An 18,838-nucleotide genomic window follows, 5' to 3' on the forward strand; every position below is an offset into this window, starting at 1 on the left:
TGAATATAAGAATAAGGATTTCTGGGGCCAGTGTTACGGCATTATAGGCTAAGGCTATGCCTCCAATGCTGGCATTCAACATGGGCACTGGTTCAAGTCCCAGTAGCTCCACTTCCAATCCAGCTCCTCGCTAACGCATCTGGGAAAGCAGGTAAGATGGCCCAGGTCTTCAGACCCCTGGGTCTACATGGGAGACTCAGAAGAAGCTCCAGGCTCCTGGTTCTGGCATGGAAGAACCCTGGCTGTTGTGGCCACTGAGGGTGTGAACTAGCGGATAGAAGACCTCTTGCTCTCTAGCTCTCCCTCTCTTTCTCTAACTCTGCCTTTCAAATAAATGAATGTTTGAAAGAGTAAGGATTTCTTAGAAAAGGAATAGGCCTCCTTCAACAAGACTTCATCATAAGATAAAATAAAACTTTTGCCGGATTCTGTCCCGGTTGCCCCTCTTCCAGGCCAGCTCTCTGCTATGGCCCAGGGGGTGCAGTGGAGGATGGCCTAGGTGCTTGGGCCCTGCACCCGCATGGGAGACCAGGAGAAACACCTGGCTCCTGCCTTCGGATCAGTGTGGTGTGCCGGCCGCGGCGGCCATTGGAGGGTGAACCAATGGCAAAAGGAAGACCTTTCTCTCTGTCTCTCTCTCTCTCACTGTCCACTCTGTCTGTCAAAAAAAAAGGGGGGGGGGGACCTGAAATAAAGCCCATAATAAAAAAAAAAAACAACTATGAAATATAAGAGCTGGGCCAATTCAAAACCAGGAGCCTGGAGCTTCTTCCAGGTCTCTCACGTGGGTATAGGGGCCCAAGGACTTGGGTCAACTTCTACTGTTTTCCCAGGCAAGCAGAGAGCTGGACTGGAAGAGGAACAGCCGAGACTTGAACCAGCATCCATATAGTGTGCCAGCACTGCAGGTGGTGGCTTTACCTGCTACACCACAGCATCACCCTCATTTAAACTGTTCCAAAGTACAGAAAATTTTAAAATGATATGATGGTGACAATTTAATATTCAATACAATGACTAGCTTAATGAACTGGTTGATTTGCGAAAATTCTGCATCTGAAGTGTCAGTAAATAAAATTCTTAATGGGATGTAAGAGAGGAAAAATTTGTGTTTAAAAAATGTATACATGGGGCTGTCATTACAGCACAGCAGACAAAGCCACCACCTTGATGCCAACATCTCATAAGGGCAACGGTTCAAGTCCCAGCTGCTTCACTTTCAATCTAGCTCCCTGCTAACAGCCTGGGAAAACAGCAGAGGATGGCCCAAGTGCTTGGGTCCCTACCACCCATGTGGGAGACCCGGAAAAAGCTCCTGGCTCCTGACTTCAGTCTAGTACATCCCTTGGCATTACGGCCGTTTGGCGAGTGAACCAGCAGATGGGAGACCCCTCTCCCTCTGTAACTCTCTTTTCAAATAAGTAAATAAATCTTAAGAAAAATGTACACACAAGCAGTAACACAGCCCACTAACAACCGTAAGAAGGGGAAGTGTGGTTCTTGTTACTTTGTCAAAGTTCTGCATCTGCTCCCGGTTGGTGAGCCAGGACTCCATGTCCTGGGCAGTCTGAATGACAAAGGCTTCATAATCTGCGAACATCTGGGTGAAGCGGTTGGCGAAGACCTCCCGGAGCTGCACGTTCAGCTGGTAGTCCCTCAGCTCTGCGTCTTCACACTGCAGTTTGGAATCCTTCTCCTTCTCCCCCAGCGAAGAGAGGTCCACCTTCTCCACAGCCACGCCAGTCCGCTTGGCCAGAGCCTGCAGGCGGGCCATGGTTTCGTTGCCCCTCAGGAACTCATACATGCTGATGTTATTAGTGGAGACGTTGCCATTCTTCTTGTCGTTGACCAGGTCTTTCAGAACCAGGTTCTTCAGTCTGGTGGCGCTCTCACTGCCATGCAGGCTGCCCTCCGGAGGGATCCCAAATTGAAGAAGAACTTCAGAGAGCTCCTGGATAAAATCTACTTTATTGGGGAACTGTGGAAATTCTTCAGGCAACTCTATAAAATGGTTGTCAATATCCACAAAGCACAAATTCGCCTAAAAGTGAAAAAAGAAACACAGAAATTTAAAAATAAAGTTTATGTTCCTAAACATTTTTTTTTAAAGATTTATCCATTTATCTGAAAGGCAGAGTTAAAGAGAGGCAGAGGCAGAGAGAGAGACAAAGAGGTCCTCCATCCACTGGTTCACTCCACAGATGGCTGCAACAGCTGGAGCTGAGCCAACCCAAAGTCAGGAGCCAGGAGTTTCTTTCAGGTCTCCCACGTGGGTGCAGGGGCCCCAGAACTTGAGCTGTTGTCCACCGCTTTCCAAGGCATATTAGCAGGGAGCTGGATCGGAAATAGAGCAGCCAGGACAACAGACCGTGCCCATATGGGCTGCTGGCATGACAGGCAGAGGCTTAAGCTACTATGTCACAGCACCAAGCCCCGAACTCCACTTCTGACCCAGATTCCTGTTAATGTACCTGGGAGGCAGCAGATGAGGGCCTGAGTACCTGGTTTCTTGTCATCCACGTGGGAGACCTCAATGAATGCCTGGCACTTGGCCTTGGCTTGGCCCAGCCCTGTCTGCTGTGAGCATTTGTGGTGTGAACCAATGAATGGAAACCTCTCTGGTTCATGTTAGAGAACAATGGGCAAGCAGAGAAGTCCCACATACTTGCTCTTTCTTTCTGCCTTCCAAATTAAAAATAAACTTTTTTTTTTAAAAAAGCCTCTTTGCCACATTTCCCTATGTTAATATTCTTATACTTTTATATTCTCACATATGAATACTTTTCTCTGGGTTTCAGCAGTTGATTACAATGTAGACAAGATTTCCTAATGTTTGCCAGCCATTAGGCATTCCTGAATGGGTAAAGGTGCCTGTCTCACAGGATCTTACAGACAGACAACACTGGGGAACCTGTTCACTGAACAAGCAGGAACTGTCTCCACCAACTGTTCACTGCTACAACAGTATCTTATGATAAATGCTCAAAATAAGCAACTGTAGTACCCCCAAAGTGGGGGAAGCTGGAAAAGATCAACCCAATTCACAGATAACCCACACATTTCCACTTCACCTCCAAATCAGCTGAAACTCCTGAGAGACAAGCCATAAGACAAAGAGCAGGCAGCAGAGTGGGGGTGGGGGGTGAGGGTCAGACAACTACAGATGACCACAAACCTGCGAGAGTCATCGAGATATTTTTGAGCTGATAAAAAAGGTGACAGAAATCATAGGAAATGGTTTTTGACTGCAGTTTTGGAATTTATTTGGAACAAAAAGACTTGTAAATATTTTTCAGGTAGATATGGAAAATCCAAGAGGTCAGGCGCGTGTATCACAGTCTAATTATCCCTCAGGAACCTGACTGCAGTAGACTTCAAACAGAATTTTACCTTTCATGTCCATCCCCTCTTACTTAATACAAAGGTGGCAGGGAAAGACTGTGCCTCTGATCTGGGGTGGGGGAGCACCACACGTGTAGTCCATCACATAAACCTGCTCCCAAAGTCGTTAATGGCTAAACAAACAGCAAGCGGGGTGGCAGCCAATACACAAACTGTCCTCTGCTTCTGAATGTTAAGATCCTGTGGATGGGAAATGCAAACAGCTGGGGACAGTGAACAAGCAGTGAAGTCCTACATCAAGGTCAACAGAAACTCAAGATTACTCTGGATTCTATGTAAGATAAGCAACAATAAGTACTAGATCTTAACATAACCTTTGAACTGAACCCTTTAGTTCTGCAAAGAAACCCAGGCTCGGGGCTGGCACTGTGGCATAGCAGGTAAAGCTGCCGCCTGCAGTGCTGGCATCCCATATGGAGACCCATTCGAGTCCTAGCTGCTCTATTTCCAATCCAGCTCTCTGCTTCGGCCTGGGAAAGCAGTACGAGATGGCCCAAGGGCCCATGCACCTGCATGGGAGACCCAGAAGAAGCTCCTGGCTCCTGGCTTTGGATTGGCCCAGCTCTGGCCATTGTGGCCAATTGGGGAGTGAACTAGCAGATGGAAGACCTCTCTCTCTCTCTCTGCTTCTCCTTCTCTCTCTGTGTAACTCTGACTTTCAAATAAATAAATAAATAACTCTTTTAAAAAAAATCCAAGTACCTCCAATTAAAAATGAAAATTACTGGGGCCAGCACTGTGGCACAGTCTGCATCTTCTATGGCTGCCAGTTCCAATCCAGCTCCTTGCTAATGTGCCTGGGAAAGCAGCGTAAGACAGCCCAAATACTTGGGCCCTTACACCCACATGGAAGACCTGGAAGAAGCTCCTGGCTCTTGGCTGTGTGGCCCAGACCTAGCCATTGTGGCCATTTGGGGAGTGAACCAGTGGATGGGAGATATCTTTCTCTCTGTATCTCCCCTCCCCCCTATAACTCAGACTTTCAAATAAATAAACAAATCTTAAAAAAAAAAAGATGCCTAAAAGTAACTTCTGTTACTTGAGCAAAGGGTGGAAGGTTAGTTATCTCTTCAACCATGACGCCTTCCTATGTCACTACCCTAGAAACATTCTGATTTTCTCTGCATATTTTTAGTTCTCTCATTTAAAAAAAAAAAAAAAAACACCTGAATCATTATTTAACTGCGAATGTTTTTTTCCTTGCTGGAAGGCAGAAAACACCTCTTCTTTATCCTGATGCCTCCCTAATGAGCCCTAAGGAGATGACCACTTTGGGGAACTGTAACAACTCAGGCCGGAGCAGGAAGGCCCCAGTGTGAGTTGGGGGTTGGTGGGGGACGGCGTTCTCCACATTTGTTTAGGAAGTGACTGAGCTTCCAAGGGTCTCAAGCTGAGTTATCATGAGGGCAGGCCAGAGGAGAACATTTAAAACATTCCCAGGTCTTGGGGCAAGAGATGACAAAAAACAACAGCACCAACAGTTCTGTTGGGTTTTCCTCGGGAGTGTCTGTGGGCTGCAGGCCACGAAGGTGGCAAGGTCGGCACAGAGCCAGGCCGCACGCAGTGCTCTGTCTCTGCAGCTGTTCTCCTCTTAACACATTCCCTAAACAACTCAACGAGGAACGGCTGCTTGACCCAGCAGTGTGGAATCAGGGAGAAAGGAGTGGGCGCCTAGGCACAGATGTGTGCAGTTACGTTAGTTACCTAACACCCAGACTCATGCCTTGCTAAAACAATCATGTTGTGCACTTGTTCTTCTTTGCAACTATCTCAGCAGCTCTGTCACTGTTTTTAGTCATAATCTCACTTGAGAGATTTCAGGGACAGGGAGAAGCATTACTAGGCAGTGCATTTAAGTCACTTTTTAAAAAGGGCGACTTTTACACCAACTTCCTCCCCAAAATTACAGGAAGCAGATTATTCCACCTCATTGTAAAATGATCCCATAGCAAAGCAATGCACTGTTAGCCTTTTCTTCTACAACAATGATGTCTTAATTCATACTTTCCATATATGAGCACTGGTATTTTCACAGGTGACTCAGGCCACTGCCTATTATCTTACTCTATGAATAGATGGGCCTATGTATTCATTAAATGGTGATCTCATGACGGACAAAATAGGAACGTGTAGGCATCACTGCAAGGCTTTTAGTATTTCCAGCTTCTCTTTGGAATCAGAGGACACACACTGATGTAAGTCAGAAATGCTTCCCAACGCCCAGTGTATCTGGTGACATTTAAAAATTTCTTGCCAATTATTACCTATGCAAAATGGAATCATTTATACATCTAAACAGTCTTTTATTACTTGATTAACATACAAAATAGATCAGACACTCAAACTAAAATGTCAGTTACCACTTTTTTAAAAATTTATTTATTTATTTATTTGAACATCAGAATTACAGAGAGAGACGGAGAGACAGAGACAAAGAGAGATCTTCTATCCCCTGGTTCACTCCCTATGGACGGTCGCAACTGGACTGGGCCAGAAGGAAGCCAGGAGCCAGGAGCATCCAGGTCTCCTATGTGGGCACAGGGGCTCAAGCGCCTACGCCATCCTCTACCGATTTTCCAGGAGCGTCAGCAGGGACTTGGACAGAAAGTGGAGCAATCAGTGCACACACCAGCACCCATATGGGATGCCGGCATTGCTTCCAGCAGCTTTACCTGCTCTGTCACCGCCCCCATTATTAACACTTTAAAACACCGGCCCCACTATTAACACTTTAAAATAAAATGCAACTGAGTGGCTGGCATCATGGTGCAGCAGATTAAACTGTCACCTGCGAGGCTGGCTCCCGTACAGACGCCAGTTCAAGCTGCTTTATTCCGATCCAGCTCCCTGCCAATGGTCTGAGAAAGCAGTGGAAGATGGTTCAAATCTGGGCCTCTGCACCTACATGGGAGATTCAGATGGAGTTTCAGGTTCCTGGCCCAGACCTGGCCTTTATGGCCATTTGGGCACTAAACCAGTAGATGGGAGATATCTCTCTGTCTCTCCCTCTCTGTCACTGTGCCTTTCAAATAAATAAATATTTGGTTAATAATGCAACTGACTAGTTTATTTTAATTTCCTTCAAAATTTAAAGGATTTACTTCTTTGAATCAACAAGACACTATATTAATTTAATCAAAGAGGAAAAAAAGAAAAACCACGGGGGCTGGAGCCGTAGTGCTCTAGGTTAATCCTCCGCCTGTGGCGCCGGCAGCCCATATGGGCGCCGGTTCTAGTCCCAGCTGCTCTTCTTCCAGTCCAGCTATCTGCTGTGACCTGGGAAACCAGTAGAAGATGGTCCAAGTCCTTGGGTCCCTGCACCCACATGGAAGACCAGGAAGAAGTACCTGGCTCTTGGCTTCAGATCAATGGAGCTCCAGTTGTTGTGGCCATTTGGGGAGTAAACCACTGGAAGGAAGACCTTTCTCTCTGTCTCTCTCACTGTCTGTAACTCTACTTGTCAAATAAATAAATAAAAATCTTAAAAAAAAAAAAAAAGAAAAACCAGGGAATTGAGAAAAGAGGTAAAATAGGAAAAAGCAAAAAATAGACCTAGGTCCAAAGAACAGTTTGCATGTTTTTGTTTTTGAAGATTTATTTAATTATTTGAAAGGCAGAGTTATAGAGTCAGGGAGACAGAGTGATCTTCCATCTGCTGGTTCATTCCCCAGATGAGCCTGGAACTGCATTTGGGCCTTCCATGTGGGTACAGGTGATATGGGATAGCTATATTAGGATCATGATCTGGAAGCCACACCTCCCCTGCCCTGTAATCCTATCCACCCACCTGTCAATCAGATGACCTCTTCCCCAGGATATACCTCCCCTTACCTGGAGGCATAGTTTGTAACCACACCCCTTTTCTAAGCTCATAATAAGCCTGATAAACGGGGAGGGGCCTCTCTCTCTCTCCCTCTCTACAACACAGGGGCCCAAGTACTTGGGCCAGCAACACTACTTTCCCAGGCACCTCAATAGGGAGCTGGATCAAATCAGAGTAGTCAGGACACAAACTGCTGCTCATACAGGACACTGGGACACTGGGAATGCAAGAGGAAGCTTAACCCACTGTGTTACAACGAAGGCCCCTGCCTATGTATTTCATATGACCCATATCAAGCTATTTTCCTCTCAACAGAAATGCTAATTTGGTAGTGAAGTAGGCAGGCATACAGGTTAAAATCGATTAGGTTGGTGAGCTGGAAGACCACACCTTCACCATGCCCCTGTGCAACCTCACTCCTTACCTGATACCTTTGCCATGTCCTTGTGTGACCTCATGCCCCTACCCGGCCACACCTGGGTGCCCACCAGCCAATCAGGTTAATTAACCACTCCCCTTTGGAAGTGGGTTAAAAGCCTGGGACATGGCGTATCCTGCCCTTCTCTTCTTTGCCCTGGCCTCTAGGCAGGAGGGGGCTGGCTGTAGCCCTGCACCTCCAGGGAAGCCACCTGCCCTAGGCTTCCTGGTCTAGATGCTCTTCAACGTGGCTAGTTCTTGGTGCTCGGTATGAATCCAGATTTACCCCTCTTTCTTAGATAAAGCTCTCACTCTCCTATGCATCTTTCACACTAAATAAAAGCTTAAAATGTACCATGCTGCCTCATTTATTTTTGCTAGTATTTAGAATTCTTCTCTAAATATCAGGCAAGAACCCTCTCAGGCTTATTAATATTGGAGATTTCTTAATAAGCATTTGGTGATATCGAATGGCACCCCAAATTCCGGTAACATGTGGCACTCCAGATGGCGCTTCTGGGGATTTTTTTTTTTTTTTTTTTGACAGGCAGAGTGGACAGTGAGAGAGAGAGACAGAGAGAAAGGTCTTCCCTCCGTTGGTTCACCCCCCAAATGGCTGCTACTGCTGGTGTGCTGTGCCGATCCGAAGCCAGATCTCCCATGCGGGTGCAGGGCCCAAACACTTGGGCCACCCTCCACTGCCTTCCCGGGCCACAGCAGAGAGCTGGCCTGGAAGAGGAGCAACAGGGACAGAATCCGGCACCCCAACCGGGACTAGAACCCGGGGTGCTGGCGCCACAGGCGGAGGATTAGCCTATTGAACCACATCGCTGGCGCTTCTGGGGAATTTTAAGGGGCCACATTTTTGTATAGATTTTAGGGGGTCATTTCCAATATCAGTAGGGAAAGGTTCATCAGAATAAAAGCAAAGAATAAAAGAGTATTGGACCATTACTGGATAGAATGGCTATAGCATAATGTGTTACTTTAAATTCACTTATTAAAATAAGAACAAATAAAACTGAGGCTCAGTGTGAGGGATCTTATTAAAGAAAGTGCCAATTAAGTAGATAATAATAAAATGTAATTAACCATTTTATGTTTTTAATAGGCCATGGATGCTCATCAATATTTCATTTCAAAAGCTTTACAATGCAATTTGAGTACCATTAATAGCAGCTGAAAATCAGATTAAAATGTTTACAAGAATTCTTGTTTATTTTCTTAAACACATGAAAACAAAACACACAGAAAACATTAAGGTGGCATAAAAACCAGAGGTTAACATTTTTATCTCAACCACCAAGCCAAGCTGACCTTTTGAACAGGCTGATAACTGGCAAACAGGGACTACTAATGCATCTGATGTTTCCATTGTCCCTAGCTTGCTGGAAGGTATTACTTCTCATTGGATGCAGGTCAAACATCAAATTCATCTCAATGAACAAACGACTTTTAAAAGATAGTAGAACGTGGGCCATATCGTTTAAAAACAAAACTTACAACATGGATGTGGAGAAGAAATGAAACATCATTAGCACAACAATGCACTGAGCTAATGCCATTACTGCTCTGTCTTTACAGATTTATAGCTGTGCAAATCTGCCACCGTCCTACTGTGGCTGCCCCTCCCCCCATCTACTTCAGAGGCAGAGAACTCCCATCTGTGCCTCATTCCCCAAACGCCCAAGAGGGTGGGGGAGGGGATCCAAAGCTGGCAACTCAATACCGGCAGCCTATGCCAGTGGCACGACCCCACCACTTAAGCCATCACTTACGCCTCCCAGAGTCTGCACTGGTTGGAAGCTAGAGTCAGGAGCTGGAAATAAATTCAGATACTTTGATGTAGACTGTGTGGGCTTCTCACTGCTGAACTGTCTTGTTTGAACCACGTTTCATTAATGACCCTGTAATAGTAACCATCAGGACCCCCAATCCGCATTCTGTGGTACTCCTGTCCTCCATCATACTTGGGAGGCTGGGTAAAGTCACAGAGATGCAGCTTGGACAAAGATAACGCTACCCAACAAACGGAGACGTGACCAAAGCCAACACACAGCACCTGCTTCAAGACTTCATCATCCAGTGCACGATTACCTCTTGAGGCAGCTCTAGTTTAGAACGGTCAGTTCCTTCTTTCGACTGAAGGCCCATCAGATACGGGACGGGGGCGTCAAGGAAATGCAGGAGAGACGCGGGGAGAATGGGCACGTACACGTGCTGCCACTGAAACGGGAACAGAAGTGTGGTGATGCCTTCCGCCACCGTCATCAGGCGTTGATAATCTGCACAGAGTAAGAGAACAGAGGGGAAGAATCCGAGTAAAACGGTAATTGCTGCAGTAAGCTCGGAAATACCTATTTCAAGGGAAAAAATTCTGCCTTAAAAATAAACAAGACATTTCTTCATGACCACGCAAAACCCAGGTCAGTTTATTCCACCATAATTAAAGAGTTTCACTTTATGGTTTTCAAGGAGCATGGGTAGGTGGGAAACATCACCACACTCTGTTTCTTAAAATCACTAGCATGTGAACTCACATCCCAAGGGTGAAGGAATCAAAAGCTATTAAAACTACTTTGGCAACACAGTATACGGCTACTGATCACTTTCTGTATACGTGTATACTTACATACACAGCCCCCGACTCCACGGCTGTTTATTCTTGCATATGTGACCATGTCAATAGCCTTGGGTAAAGTGATAATGTATATTCATAATTTTATTTATTTGAAAGCCAGAGAGACAGAGATCTATTTGTGATTTACTCCCCAAATGCTTGCAACTGCTGGAGTTGGGCTGGCCAAAACCAAGAACTGGGAATTCAATCTGCTTCTCCCATAAGGACAGCAGGGACCCAAGTACTTGGGCTACCACTGCTGCTTCCCAGGGTGTACATGGGCAGGAAGCTGGAATTGGGAGTGGAGCTTAGAATCAAAGCCAGGCAATCTCAACACAGCATCTTAATCGCTAGGCTAAATACCTGGCAGCATCATGCTTACTTTAGCCATCATTTTGTGGGCGCAAGAAATCAGGAGATAGGTACAATCAGCCACACTTAGGATATTTAGCCCTTACTACACAGTGTAACACCTCAGGATAAAGACAGCTATCTAGCCAGCGCCATGGCTCACTAGGCTAATCCTCCTGCCTTGCGGCGCCGGCACACTGGGTTCTAGTCCCGGTCGGATTCTGTCCCGGTTGCCCCTCTTCCAGGCCAGCTCTCTGCCGTGGCCCAGGAGTGCAGTGGAGGATGGCCCAAGTCCTTGGGCCCTGCACCCCATGGGAGACCAGGAGAAGCACCTGGCTCCTGCCATCGGATCAGCGTGGTGCGCCGGCCGCAGCGGCCATTGGAGGGTGAACTAACGGCAAAAGGAAGACCTTTCTCTCTGTCTCTCACTGTCCACTCTGCCTGTCAAAAAAAAAAAAGACAGCTATCAAGGAATTACAGTTGCTTTTGTTGTTCTATCTTGTTTACATGAACTAAGTCATTAAAACTAAAAACTGTCCACAACATTAAAGTGCTCTTTTAAACCAGTCTGCCGTGGATGTTTTATACATGCGTATGCCTACAACTCCTATTTAAACTCTTAAGGCAGATATATTAGAATCCAGTTTTAAAAAATTTTAAATTTGAAAGAGTACTATGATGCAGATATCATATATATAAACTATCAGGGCAGAACCCTGCAATCAAATAGATCAGTTTTCTACAGCAATTTGCACAGGTGACCCAGTCGTGAAGAAAATCAAAGAACATAAACAGTCACTTCAGATCAATCCGGTCTGTTTTTGTTTTGCTGATAAATAAGTTACAAAAACAACGCTTGGTTTTCAGAATTTTTTGGATTTGAGAAAGGAAGATAATGCATGTGGATTTGTAAGAATGCTCTCACAGAACACAATGTACGCTAACAGTACAGTCTGGAGCAGGAAGTGTTGGGGTAAATGGTTCTCAAAGAGGTTAAGGAGAACGATGAGCTGCAACTTGGTTCACATCAACTCAGAGAACGTTTCTGCATAAAACAGAATATTCCCCATCAAAAAATTTAATGTCATGTTTCCATTTTTATTTCTTTAAAAGATTTATTTATTTTTATTTGAAAGGCAGAGTGAATGAGAGAGAGCAAGAGACAGAGACGGAGACAGCGAGAGCAAGAGTGACCGCGAGGGTGAGACATCTTTCATCTTCTGGTTCACTCTCCAAATGCCTGTAACAGCTGGTGCTGACTGGGCCGAAGCCTGGAGGCCAGAAAAGTCATGTCTCCCACACAGGTGGCAAGAACCCAAGCACTTGGGCCGCCATCTGCTGCCTCTCAGGCATATCAGCAAGAAGATGACCAGAAGCACGGAGTAGCTGAGACTTGAATTGGCGCTCCAATGTGGAAGGCAGCACCCAAAGGCAGCTTAACCCACTGTGCCACAATGCCCGCCCAGAAAGCACATTTTATAACATGTGCACCCTTACTGCACAGCAGACTATGTCCACAAAAACACCTACTCTGCTGTGGGTCAGCGCTGCCAGCCCAATGTAAGAAAAGCAGTCCGTTTCAGGTCAAATCTATGTACCAATCTCCTGTGAGATTTCCAACAAGGATTTTCGTCCCTCCCCCTCCCCCCCTCCCTTTCTTTCATGATTTATTTATCTGAAAGGCAGAGTAACACAGAAATGGCTGAAGCCAGGAGTCAAGAACTCCATTCAGGTCCCCCATGGGGATGGCGGGGACTCAAGCACTTCGGCTGTCATCAGGTGCCTCCCGGATGCATTAGCACAGAGCTAGAAATGGAAGCAGAGTAGCAAGGACTTGACTGGTGCTCTGAAAGGGGATGTGAGCGTTCCAAGCAGTGGCTTAACCTGCTGTGCCAAAATGCCTGACCCGTGTTGTAATCTTTTTTAAAGATATATTTATTTATTTGAAAGAGTTACACAGAGAGAGGAGAGGCAAAGAGAGAGAGAGGTCTTCCATCCGCAACTGGCTGCAATGGCTGGAGCTTCGCCAATCCGAAGCCAGGAGCCAGGAGCTTCTTCTGGGTCTCCCACGTGGGTGCAGGAGCCCAAGGACTTGGGCCATCCTCCACTGATTTCCCAGGCCACAGCAGTGAGCTGGATCAGAAGTGGAGCAGCCAGGTCTCGAACCAGCGCCTATATGGGATGCAGGTGCCCCAGGCCAGGGAGTTAACCTAATGTACCACAGAGCCAGCCCATGTTGTAATTTTAAAGGATCATCTTTAATATTTTAAGTCTGCAACAGAATTTTGGTAATGAATCATCCACTATTTATAATCCAAGGGATCTTAAAGTTTTCCTTATGTGATTCATTAAGAACTCAAATTTTAGGTAAATCTCGTTCAAAAGGATACTTCTGAAACAAGCACCAGGAGGGCAGGGGTCAGTCAGCTGAGCACAAAAAGCTGACCCACCCAATGGCCTGGCGTGGATATGAGCACACACAGAAGCATACAAACACGCTCACAAAATGCACACACAGAGGGGATGAGCTGAGGCACCCAGGAGAAGCAGGTCCTCTGTGAAGGTGAGGGGAGGGGTCTAAGAAGAGCAGACAGTGACACTCTCCACTGTCACTCTTCACAGCTGTCACTGGCAGATGGAGGAAGCGTGGGAGCAGGGGAGGGAGACTGACCTGAAACCCAGAGTCTGCTGGCTGCCCCAGGTTCAGGAGCAGCACTCAGCTCAGAGCTAAGTACTGTTCTGCACAGCACCAGGCTACCTTACATCACCTGCCCCTTGCTGGGACTTCCTAAGGGCACAGGGACAGCTGTTTTCATCTCACTGCACCACAAAACAGAGCCTAGTCTATAGCCAGTGCTGACTAAACTTACTGATGTTTCTAACTGGAGTACTTTTATGTGACAAAGAACAAAAAAATCATTAGTACAAAGACAGGCCCATAACTAACTATAAAAAGATCAAATCCAGAAAAAAAGTCCTTAAATTCAGTTCTATGGCCATCCATTTCTTCTTTTTACTTTTTATATTTATGAAATACAAATACATTTTATATTTATTTACTATTTAATTTGAAAGGCAGAGCAAGAGAGACAAGGAGAAAGAGTGAGAGAGAGTGAGAAATTTTCCATCTACTAGTTCACTCCCCAAATGCCTGCCAACAGCTGAAGCCAGGAGCCAGAAGCTCAATCTAGGTGTTCCATGTGGGTGTCAGGGACCCAGGTACTTGAGCCATCACCTGCTACCTCCCAGGGTGTATGTCAGCAGGAAGCTGCTATATTAAAGCAAAGCTGGAACTCCAATCTCGGCATCCCAATACTGGGATGCAACAAGGAAATGCCAACAAAGACCTTAACTGCTGAGCCAAACACCCACCACATGGCCATTCACCTCAATCAAGGGTTGGGGGATTTTTTTTTCCGGTAACTTCAGCGTCTAGCATATAATGAAGACTCAAACAGAATTTCTGATAAATAAATGAATTAGTAGAATAAGAATATATAGTTTTGCTGGTATCCAGAATTCAGATACTAGCTTACATTTTGTCCACATAAAATTAAAGAACTACTAATGTTTCTGTAAGAGAAAATGAGGTAAGAAACTGTTGATCGAAAATAATCACATTTCTTGGGAAACTCATATTATTCAGTTAATTATGTGCATGTCCAGACACATTACATGGAAAATCCAAATACATGTACTGAACCATGGTTATTGTTCCTCATGCTGAGAACTGTTACTAAGTGACTCATTCCTACTACACGTAAGTAGATCTTACAGGGATCAGAACTGTGTTTCGAAACAAAAACACATTTCAATATTTTAACCCTTCCATATTAAAATCTAAGTATTTTAACAGTGAAATACAATTCAGGTCTCCCACGGCCCTTCAGAATGAGAAAGGACCCTCAGAACCTTTCACAGCTTTCTGGGAGCGACTAGAGATGAAAATGCCTGGTGTTGGGACACCAGGAAGGCATATTCCCCAGGTTCCTCCTGGAGTCTGAGCCCAGCGACAACTCATTTCACTTACATGTTTCATCTTCTGATCATCTTAAAAACATACAGTATGTCCCATGTGGATGAGCTATTACAAAAACAATTAGACTATTCATGTCTCTATTTGCTAACCTTTTAAAATTGTTAGTTTTTATGATGAAGTTTTATTGTCATAAAAATAGTTATATAAATAAACCATTATCAGAGAGTTTTTTGGTACTGTTAATTAAAGATTAGCTTTTCTAAGATAATTGCTTCTTTAAAAAGTCAATGTTTCTAACTCAATTTCTTTTTAAAACACACAATTATTTAAAAGAGTAACACGGCCAGCGCTGCGGCTCAGTAGGCTAATCCTCCGCCTTGCGGCACCGGCACACTGGGTTCTAGTCCCGGTCGGGGCACCGGATTCTGTCCCAGTTGCCCCTCTTCCAGGCCAGCTCTCTGCTGTGGCCCGGGAGTGCAGTGGAGGATGGCCCAAGTGCTTGGGCCCTGCACCCCGTGGGAGACCAGGAGAAGCACCTGGCTCCTGCCTTCAGATCAGCACGGTATGCCAGCCGCGGCGGCCATTGGAGAGTGAACCAATGGCAAAGGAAGACCTTTCTCTCTGTCTCTCTCTCTCTCCCTGTCCACTCTGCCTGTCAAAAAACAACAACAAAAAAAAGGAGTAACACATTCACCTATAATTAACAGTCACACCACACACACAGACATGCACATACACAAAACTCTGGACCTAAAATCTAGGTTTTAAAAAATTTGTTTTCATCCAGCATCAGAATGGAGAGGACACACCCGACTTTCTGACTGTGCCAGCGCCCTGCCACAGAAACCCCCGAAACTCCTCTGTACTTGAGCAAATGCCTGCGATAACCTGTGGCACAGGGGGAGAGAGCACACGTGGGGAGCTGGGGGAAGCTTTCCTGAAAACAAGACCAGTGGTGTCATTGGTGCTCTGGTTGGATAATCTGGGGTGGGTCTAGGGAAATGCAGATTTGCTTTGCACTGGGAGCCATCAGAAGTCAGCAGTTCCAGGAGTGCCGCCTCTGATCCACGGGGAGGGCAGACTACCCGTGAGCAGAAAGCTGGCATGGGATAGGAGGCAGCTGTTACCAATTTAATGAGAAGGTCTGGTTTTCTGTAGGCTGCAATAACCTGGCTTGTGGTTCTGTGAGGTTGCTTACATCAGACCAGTTTGTAGTGACGGTGAGCGCCACATCAGGTCCCAGACTTCAAGTCGGCTTTTCCAGTTCCTTCAGTAAGGAGCCAGACCCAGGTGAAGAGCTCAGGATCCTGAGCAGACAAATCTGTGCCAGTTTATTGCTTCTCAGCTCCAAATCAGCTCCATACATGCTGTGATTAACAGGATGCTTGGAGTGGTTTTTCTTTTTTAAACGGGGAGCACCAAGTTAGACTCTGCCAGCAGAGGGCACTGGCGAGACACCGCAAGAGGAAGGGGCTTCTGCTTCCAGCTGGCAATGGGCAAAGCTTTGTTCTCAGTGTGGTATGGATGGTCCCTGGGGAGGATAGGCAGGTACATCTGGTGCGACACTGCCCTAGCCACACACTCGATGGACTGCTCCTCAGTCACCTTCCCACGGCCCTCTCGACACAGACCTGGAACATGCAAGGTCACAACCACAGTTTGTCTGAGCGGGGTGGGCCTGCTCTCCAGCCACGACTCACCTGTGCCTTGATGGTGTTGCCTGCTGGGTGCCTGGAAGCCACCTCTGGCTGCAGGCAACTAACCTTGCAACCAACACTTCTTCAACAAGGTCTAAATCCTAGCTTAGGGATATGGCTATCCCCCACCAAATCTTGTCCATTATAGCTAAATGATGCTACATATTACATGCCTGGGTTTAAATTACTCTAAGATTCTCTGTCTCTAGGTTGGACCTAGGTTGAAAGGCACAGGATTTTAAGCAGTTAAATCAAGCCCCTACTGTCTTGGTTATTTAAATTATTGTTGGTGGGTTCAACATTCTAGAAACATAAGATTATGGACAATACCACTATGGGAGATGAAAATAAATTACACATTTCCTCTACTTCTATTAGACAATGACTCACAACTTTACCCTAACCCCACCCTGTCTCACATCCTATGCCTATTCTTTCCAGTTCTATATTCTCTTCAAGATTGGCTGAAATACTACACGTGTTTAAAGTAAACAGTTATATAGGGGAAAAAAGACAATTCTTTTTAATGGAATCAAGATATAACATTTTTTAAATGTAAATTTTTAAATGTTTTTAAAATATGCTTAACATATCTATTTATTTGAAAAGCAGTGATAGAGAGGAAGAGACGGAGAACAGACAGCTCTTCCATCCGTTGGTTTACTCCCCAGATGGCCATAGTGAGCAGCAGGGACCTGGATTGGAAGCAGAGCTTCCAGGTCTCAAACTGGTGCTCTTAGAAGCGATGCCGGTGTTGCAGGCAGCAGCTTAACTTGTTGCACCACAACTAAGGCACCGACACTTACATAGTTTTAAAAATGTTTATCATTTGGTACTCCAAGTGATGAAGTATACAGGAAGCTATTATTCTTTATTTTTCTAAAAAAGATTTATTTATTTACTTGAAAGGCAGAGTTACAGAGAAGGAGAGGCAGAGGCAGAGAGAGAAGTCTTTGACGAGTTGCTTCACTCCCCAAATGGCAACAACAGCCAGGGATGGGTCAGATTGAAGCAAGGAGCCAGGAGCCAGGAGCCAGAAGCTTCATCTGGGTCTCCCACGTGGGTGCTGGGGCCCAAACACTGGGCCCATTTTTCATTGCTTTCCCAGGCATATTATTAAGGAGTGGGATCAGAAGTAGAGCAGCCGGGACTAGAACCGGCATCCATATGGGTTGCTGGTGCTGCAGGTTGCGGCTTAACCTGCTATGCCACAACTATGGCACCAAAATTTAAATATTTTAGAAAATGTTTCTCCATAGTACTCCAAGTAATGAAATATATGGGATGCTTCTGGCACCGGAAGTTACTCTTAAAATACATAATGCAAGGCTGGTGTTATTATGGTTTTTTTTTTGACAGGCAGATTTAGACAGTGAGAGAGAGAGAGAGAGAGAGAGAAAGGTCTTCCTTCCGCTGGTTCACCCCCCAAATGGCTGCTACGGCCAGCGCGCTGCACCAATATGAAGCCAGGAGCCAGGAGCCAGGTGCTTCCTCCTGGTCTCCCATGCAGGTGCAGGGCCGAAGGATTTGTGCCATCCTCCACTGCCTTCCCGGGCCACAGCAGAGAGCTGGACTGGAAGAGGACCAACCAGGACAGAATCCGGTGTCCTGACCGGGACTAGAACCCAAGGTGCCGGTGCTGTAGGTGGAGGATTAGCCTAGTGAGCTGCGGCGCCGGCCGCGGGGCTTGTGTATGCCATAACAGATTAAGCCACTGCTATAATGCCGGCACCACATATGGGTACTGGTTCGACTGCCAGCTACTCTACTTACAATCCAGCTCCTTGCTAATGCACCTGGAAAAGTGGTGGAAGATGGTGCAAGTGCTTGGGCCCCTGCGACTCATGTGTAGACTCAGATGAAACTTGAGGCTCCTGGCTTCATCCCAGCCCATGCGCCACTGTTGTGGTCATTTGAGGAGTGACCTTTCAAATAAATAAATAAATCTTTTTTTTCTTTTATATTTACTTATTTATCGGAAAGTAAGAGTTAGAGAGAGATGGGGGGGGGGTGGAGAACGCAAGTGCACTCTCGTGTGCTGGTTTACTCCTTTACTCCCCAAATACTCACAATGGTCAGGAGTGGACTGCCTAATCCATGAGCACTGCCTCCCAGGACCTTCATTAGCAGGAAGCTGGCATCTAGAGACGCCAGTGGGCTAAAACCCAGGCAGACTGATGTGGAATGTGGGCATCCCAACTGGCAGCTTAACAGCTAGGCCAGTGCCTGCCCCAGTGAAGTGCTTTCCTGAGTTCAGTGAGTCATTCCAGCAATTTATAGAAACTGAGGGTGGGGTGTGTCAGAGAATCTTTGCATGCGTAACCCGGGAAGAAATGTAGGTAGACCTGGCACTCCATTTGACTCTGGCATCAGAGTGAGGGGCTGAACCCTGAAACCTGTGGAGCCAGATGTTAATTTCGGGTACTTGGCATCAGAACTATATTGAATCGCTGGCTCCCAGTCAGTGTCCGAATTGGAAGGTGTCAGGAGGAAAGAATCTCCCATTTGGTGTCAGAGAAATGCAGCACTTGCTAGAAGGGGCTGAGGCT

At 46.1% G+C, this 18,838-nt stretch overlaps 1 protein-coding gene across 5 annotated transcripts in view; it reads right to left on the bottom strand.

Moving 5' to 3' along the window:
* Positions 1-18,838, bottom strand: part of DENND5B (DENN domain containing 5B) — a 202,145-nt gene that overhangs the window by 71,493 nt on the left and 111,814 nt on the right. For all 5 annotated transcript variants that reach the window (XM_070049612.1, XM_070049608.1, XM_070049609.1 and 2 more), the window contains 2 exons: positions 9,740-9,927; positions 1,508-2,041 (listed from right to left, as the gene is read on the bottom strand). In XM_070049612.1, the coding sequence (XP_069905713.1) occupies positions 1,508-2,041; positions 9,740-9,927 (722 nt within the window). The remainder of the gene's footprint in view (positions 1-1,507; positions 2,042-9,739; positions 9,928-18,838) is intronic.

Source organism: Oryctolagus cuniculus, chromosome 9, assembly GCF_964237555.1.
Source record: "Oryctolagus cuniculus chromosome 9, mOryCun1.1, whole genome shotgun sequence".
NCBI classification, from domain to species: Eukaryota; Metazoa; Chordata; class Mammalia; order Lagomorpha; family Leporidae; genus Oryctolagus; species Oryctolagus cuniculus.